The sequence below is a fragment of the Malurus melanocephalus genome, unplaced genomic scaffold (genome assembly GCF_030028575.1).
Source record: "Malurus melanocephalus ecotype Western Australia unplaced genomic scaffold, MMel_1.1 scaffold_537, whole genome shotgun sequence".
Lineage (NCBI taxonomy): Eukaryota > Metazoa > Chordata > Aves > Passeriformes > Maluridae > Malurus > Malurus melanocephalus.
Genome location: NW_026623769.1, coordinates 432,033 through 439,235, shown reverse-complemented (window position 1 = coordinate 439,235; position 7,203 = coordinate 432,033). Strand labels below are relative to the sequence as shown.

Here is a 7,203-nt window from a genome sequence, read left to right as displayed (position 1 = left end):
AAAAAAAAAAAAGAAATGGAAACTATGTTTGGCTTTTAAGTGTTTTTGGATGGATGTCTGTGCATGCTTGTCATTGTTCCTTGGATGAGAGGAGAGCTCTTGGGCTGTTAATCCAGTCCATCCAATGTATTTTACACTCCATGAGCCTGACTCTCCTCTGCCTGGAAGGGCTGTGCACTCATTTCTGCTCAGGCAAAGGCAGTGAAGACCTGAGGGGAAAAAAATCCACAAGGAAAGTTGTTTTTTTTCCTGAAATTTGTTTTTGTTTAATTCGTTTTCCATGGATTTGTTGGCTCGGTTGAAAACCTACATCCGAACTCAGAAACCAGCTTAAAAATGGGGAAAGGACTTGTCATTTTTCCATCAAAAACTTGCAATTTCTGGAAGAAAAATAACTGGTTTCCCACAAAAATATTAAGGGTTTTTCTTTTCCTTTAGGAGTTTAAGTTAGAAGCATGAAATTGGCAAAAAATTGGAAATGTTCTGCTGTGTCCCCATCACTTCTGACTGGTTTGGGATGTCATGGAATGAGCTGGAGAAGGAAAAGGATTTGCCTTTTTAAATGCTGCATCCTACAAATTATCTTCCCTTTTTTATTGGATTCCAGGTGATGAGGCCTCAGTTTCTCACACAAATTTTGCACTTGCACTTCTCAGTTCTTCCCTTCTCTGACAGAGGAATCCCCTAACCCACATCACTCCCTAAATTTGTGCCACCCACAACTCCCATCAACACCCTCCGTGTTGGTTTCAAACTCATTAATCAAAATTTAAATATTTTTGGCAGCCGGATATTTTTTTGTTTGCTTTAAGGAAGGATTTCAGAGGCTTTCCAGGAGCTCAGAGAGTTTTATTTTTTTTTTTTAAATTTGAAATGTAAATAATTTTCTCCAAAWTGAACAAATGTGTCTCTGTAGCACCAGCCCAGTCAAGTTCACATCCATGACCAGGTTTTTCTGGGCAATTCTTAAACTAAAATAATGATGAATTATGGTGTGTTTGATACATTTTTTGGTTTAAACACATCAACACTGAGCTGGCCTGACCACATGAGTGAAGTTTTACCTCTGAACAAGGGGGTTTTCCAAGTTTTTCTTTTTCTAATGGAGGAAAACAAGCAAAATGGAAAAAAACCCAATTAATTACCTCCAATATTTGGCCAAATTTAAGTAGTTTGTGCCATTTGTGACTGCTCAGGGAAGCTCATCCTGATTTTAATGTTACTTCATGGGATCTAGGATATCCACAGTGGGGTCACCAGAAAAGTTTTGATTTCTCTTTTCATGTACTGACAAAATTTTAGGGTTGATAAGGGAATTTCTAACTGGTTGAATTTTTAGCTGCCTCACATTTCCAGGTTTTGAGTGAAGYCATGTGAGGGATGTCACAGCCTGTACGCATCCCAAAATCACCCGTGGTGGCCACAGATAGAACGTGCTTTGGGAAATTAAAATAAAAACAGACCCTCTCTCTTTTATTTCACAGATTTCCAATGAGCAAAGGAAAACAAACCTGGGGCTTTCTGTAAGTGCAGAGATGAGGAAGGTGAATGACCAGAGCTGCGCCTACAGGCCCGTAAATATCCAGGGAAACAAAGTCAGCTACCGCGGCTCTTACGGGGARAGCCCGGAAAAGGAGGTGAAACGGCAGCAGAAAAGGTTCCTGCACAAGGATGGCAGCTGCAACGTCTACTTCAAGCACATCTTCGGCGAGTGGGAGAGCTACGTGGTGGACATTTTCACCACGCTGGTGGACATCAAGTGGCGCCACATGTTTGTGATTTTCTCGCTGTCCTACGTGCTGTCGTGGCTGCTCTTCGGGCTGGTGTTCTGGCTGATTGCCGTGCAGCATGGGGATGTTTTTGGTGATGAGGAGCTGACRCCGTGCGTGGCCAACGTTCACAGCTTCACGGGAGCCTTCCTGTTCTCCCTGGAGACCCARACCACCATCGGCTAYGGCTACCGCTGCGTGACCGAGGAGTGCTCGCTCGCCATCCTCATGGTGATCCTGCAATCGGTGCTCAGCTGCATCATCGACACCTTCATCATCGGAGCCGCCCTGGCCAAGATGGCCACGGCCAGGAAAAGGGCCCAGACCATCCGTTTCAGCTACTACGCCGTGGTGGGGCTGAGGGACGGCAAGTTCTGCCTGATGTGGCGCATCGGCGACTTCCGTCCCAACCACATGGTGGAGGGCTCCGTGCGGGCGCAGCTGCTGCGCTACCGGGAGGACAAGGAGGGCAGGATGACCATGGAGTACAGGGACCTCAAGCTGCTCAACGACCAGATCATCCTGGTCACCCCCGTCACCGTGGTCCACGAGATCGACGCCGACAGCCCCTTGTACGGGCTGGACCGCAAAGCTTTGGCCAAAGACAATTTTGAGATCTTGGTGACTTTTGTCTACACCGGCGACTCCACCGGGACMTCCCACCAATCGCGCAGCTCCTACGTGCCCAGGGAGATCCTGTGGGGCCACAGGTTCAACGACGTCCTGCACGTCAAGAAGAAGTACTACAAGGTGGACTGCCTGCAGTTCGAGGAGACCACGGAGGTGTACGCGCCGCACTGCAGCGCCATGCAGCTGGAGCGCAAGGAGCGCGAGTGGAGCCGCGCCGACAAGAGGTGCCACAAGGAGACGGAGAAATCRGCGYTGGAAAGCAAACCWGAGCAGCARTSCTTCAGCGCTGTGGCCCTCATCACCAGCTGCAAGGATGCTGAAGGCCAGGAGGCAGCTCCCAGCCAGGCTCCCGGAGAGGATTCCTACAGGAAAGCGGCCGTGACCTTGAGCAGGCTCTCCATAGAGTCCCAAATCTAACTCTTCCTGCCCTTAAATCCTTTCCCAACAAATTCTCCCCTTGTAGCTCCTCGAATGCAAACCCCGAACCTGTGTGCAGCAGGATTTACACCCCAGACCTCACCAACTCACTCACACCCTGCTGGGCTGCCCGGAGCAGCTCTGAACTGGTTTGTACTGGTGGCTGTGGGCACCAGTGTGGGATCAGCACCGGCACAGAGGGAGCAGCTTCCACCTGGGATGAGCAGAGAGCTCCTGTACCCAAGCAAACCCCACGGGAACCTTCTCACCCTGCAAGGAACAGGGCTGGCTGTGCCCAGAGACCGAGAATTAACCTGGCAGSGCACACAATCCTGAGTTTGGCTCAGGCGGTTCCAAAACTGGTTTGGAAAGCCCATTTCCAGTCCTTCCAGGAGGCTCTGAAGCTCTGTTATCCCAACAAATGATTCCTCTGAGGGATCCTCTGGGGAATCTATGGGGTTGTTCTTTGTAGGACGGGGGAATAACTGACCCCAGTGTTCCTGGGTGGCTTTGGACCTATTTACACCCTCCCAGTTCTGTGGGACCTGGAGAAATTTAATTGTCTAGCCATGAGATTTTCCCCAAAGCGCCACTCCCTCAGCAGCTGGAGGGATGCAGGAGGTAAAAAAAAAAAAAAAATCAAAACAAGACCTCCAGTTTTAAACCAGCAAAATCCGGTTGAGCCTCAAGGAGAAGATCCTGTTCCGAGTGAGCTGTGCAATATTTTATATCAAATCCTCTTTCATTTCATTGGATTTCATTTCATTTCACTTTTTAGTGCGTTGTGCTTCTTTGCAGAGATGAAGATCAATCTGGAGAGCAAACAGGGTGATTTTATCAAAATGAAAAACGTTTGTCTCAGGCGGCTGTGTAAAAATGATCCTTCACAGAGAGATCCAGCAACTGCTCTGTCTSAAACGGGGTAAAAAAAGGGAAAATGTGGATGCTCTGGAGGTGTCTGTGACGTGCAARCTCCGTGCTCTGCACATCTCTGTGATTATTTAGTGAGCAATGCCTCATCACGCTTTTGCCCCCGGTGATTGCAGTTAATTTGCGTTGGGTTTAATTATCCTKCGAACGTCAAATAATTACATGTGAGTTTGTGGCGCCCATCTCACCTGGCCTTAGCAGCCAAGAAATCCAGGGTTTGCCTGCTCTCTGTGGCCACTGGAGCTCTCCTGTCTCCCCAAGGGAGCTCATCCCACCTTCCTCATTGTTTTTTTTTTTAGCAGGATAATTTCCATTCATCCTGCAAATGCTCATCTCTCTCCATTTGCTGCTGAAGGAGATGAAACGACTGCTGTGGAAATGCTGGCTAACTCCAGGCTGCTAAAATTAGCTCTGACGAGTCATTCGCATCATTCTGACTAATTAATTGGGCTTTTATGAGCTCATCACGTTTAATGAAGAAAAAATAGCCTGCTAAGTGTTTTTTTCCCCTGCAATTTACTCCATGTAGTAGCAGCATTGCTGGATTATTTTAATACATTTCTCTTTTGCTCACACTTGTCTTTGGAGAACCACGATCCCTTTAGGTAAAACCAAAGCCTGGGGAGTGTTAGTTATTCCAAAACTCATTAATTAACTTATTTTATGTGCTGATTCATCAGCAGCAACCACTTATAAGTGTGGTAAAAGCTGCCTTGTATCCTGGATTTAAATACTGGCAGACACGGGGGGAAACAGTCTAGGAAAAAATGGAAAGGAATGTAGGAAAATGTAGGAAAAAGTAGCAGGGTCTCAGTGCTTCTGTGGTGTTGGAAAAAAAGCATTGAATGAATGGGAATATCACCTTCCAGACATGGGAATTAACCCTTCCACACCCCCAGATCCTGACTGGGATATTTTCATTCAATGCTGGGCACCCCTTTTTGGGAAAGATATGGAGAGATTGGAATGGAATCAGGTTTTTTGTCTGTCTGCTATTTTAATTTCATTTATCCCAGTACAAACACTACATATAATAATGTATATTAAAGCAAGCATTTCTTTTATTTTTAAATGAATAAAGACATCAAAATAAAGAACATTCCTCTGCCACACACTTTKTGAGAGCACTTTGGGCTTTTCCTCCCTTCAGCTACAAGTTTTGAGCTTCCATGTCCAGTTTCTCTGAGCACCCTGTGCTGGGGCCTCACCACTCTGACAGGAAATAATTTCTTCCTAATTTCTCATCTAAACCCATCCTCTGTCAGTTTGAAGCCATTCCCTGTGTCCTGTCCCTCCATCCCTTGTGTCCAGTCCCTCTCCAGCTCCCCTGGAGCCCCTTTAGGCCCTGGAAAGAGCTCTGAGCTCTCCCTGGAGAGGTTTTTATTTAGGGGGGCCTGGTTGAGCTCTGGGTAGAGCCAGTTCTGACATCCTTCCTGCCTAGGGAAGGTTCCTACAGGACACTGGAAATGGGATAAATAGAATAAATGGATTAAAAAAGAGGGAAACTCTTCCTCACCCATCTGCTCTTTCTCAGTGAGGATTTCCCAGGATTTTTTTCCCCTCCACATTGCAGGGCTGAGCACTAAAAAGGCAGAAAATCATCCCAAAAAACCCAACCAAAGTAACAACASGAKCATCCCACAGCAGGGACACRGAGCTGAKCCTCCAGTCWTTCCCAGTGAACTGGAGGAACATTCCCAGCAGCCCAAAAGGAAGAACCTGGATGTGTTTTTGGCTGTGGTGAAACAGCAGAACCTTCCTGCTCACCCAGAGCCCAATTCCTGGGGCTGAGGCTCAGCAGCTCCTCCCCAACCACCACCACTGCAATTTCTGTGTGAAAGTTGCTCACCCCATCCCTGACTTTTCCACAAAATTTAYCGGCTGGAGCAGATCTCTAACAACAAAGGGAAAACACAAACCAGCCCGCCTTGGCCTCCTGACTCATGGTTAAAACTGCAATCCCGGTTATTTTCCCTTGGAAAGCAGCGCCGTTGTTCCGGGTCAAGATTAATTTCTGTCAAAGGGGATGTAAGAAGAGGTTATTATATCATTTATTTTTCCAGCCTCGCTCACCACCATTCATTAGGGCAGCTGGCATCTCCTCCCCCGTTATCATGTGTCATTTTGTGCATAGTTTTTGTGAAGTTGTGTTTCAGATGTGGGACAGGGGATTGTCCCCTTGTTTGTGCCTTGTTTGGTGCACTCCTTCAGGAAATGACAGGTACCTTTCAGGCCATCAGAAGTGTTGTGTAGGAGAAAAAAAAAATGGTTGGAAGGTTTTTTTGTCTCTTAAATCCTTGCTGGTTGGAGCTGGGAAGGGTTGGTGTCTGTGGTGGGCAGGAGAGGCCCAAAGAAGGGAAAGGGAAGAAGGGTCTGACAACAGAGTCACTTCCAGGCAGGCAAGGGGAAGTGACAGAAACAGATTCAGGCTGAAAAAACAGAAGTTGCAGGTTTCATCTGGGCTGAGAAATGTGGTTTGATGTTCTTATGGGGTTTAAGAATCTCAGCACAGGAGCTGCTTCCAGAATTTAAGGGTTTTTGTGGGGTCAGTGGTGGTGGTCGAGGAGGATGAACGTGGAGCAAAGGCTGTGGGAACATGGTCAGTTCTGTTCTGGGCTCGTGCTGCTCCTGGGAAAGCCAGGAGGGTTTGGAGCTGTGAGATTGGAACCCCTCAGTTGATGTTTTCTTCAGGCCAAAATACACAAAGGCACCTGGGATTGTCACAATGCACAGGAATTTCACAGCCAGGTGTGTCAAAATCGTGGAATGGTTTGGGATGGAAGGGAGCTCAAAGCTGGTCCAGTTCCACCAGGAGGGTGCCAAGGGCAAGGACACCTTCCACAGACCAGGCTGGTCTTGGACACTTTCAGGGATGGTGCAGCTGCAGTTTGTGGGGAGAATTTCTCCCAAATATCTGATTTAAACCTCCTCTCTTCCAATTTAAAATCATTCCCACTTTTCCTATCACTGTCTTCCCACATAACAAGCCACTCTCTTTCTTTCTTGGTCATCCCCTTTTTGGGTCTGGACTGATCCCTACCCCCTTCCTGATCCCTCTCCTGATACATTCCTGATCCCATTCTCAATCCCGTTGCCATTTCTGATCCCGAACCCATTCCCAACCTTGATCTCATTCCCGGTCCCAATCCCCATCCCCATCCCAATCCCATTCCCATTCCCAATCCCAATCCTGATCCCAATCCCATTCTTGATCCCATTCCTGATCCCATTCCAATTCCCGATCCCGGTCCCGATCCCCATCCCCATCCCAATCCCGGTCCCAATCCCATTCCCATTCCTGATCCCATTCCAATTCCCGATCCCATTCCCATTCCCGATCCCATTCCCAATCCCGATCCCATTCCCATTCCCATTCCCGATCCCATTCCCATTCCCGATCCCATTCCCGATCCCGATCCCATTCCCATTCCCAATCCCGATCCCATTCCCGATCCCA

The 7,203-nt window shown here is 47.7% G+C and overlaps 1 protein-coding gene across 2 annotated transcripts in view; it reads left to right on the top strand.

Annotated features, from left to right (window-relative positions):
* The window catches only part of KCNJ16 (potassium inwardly rectifying channel subfamily J member 16), a 16,405-nt gene extending 12,941 nt beyond the window's left edge, over positions 1–3,464 (top strand). For both annotated transcript variants that reach the window (XM_057381866.1, XM_057381865.1), the window contains one exon: positions 1,485–3,464. In XM_057381866.1, the coding sequence (XP_057237849.1) occupies positions 1,536–2,816 (1,281 nt within the window). In that variant the 5' untranslated portion in view covers positions 1,485–1,535 and the 3' untranslated portion in view covers positions 2,817–3,464. The remainder of the gene's footprint in view (positions 1–1,484) is intronic.
* The last annotated feature ends 3,739 nt before the right edge of the window (positions 3,465–7,203 follow it).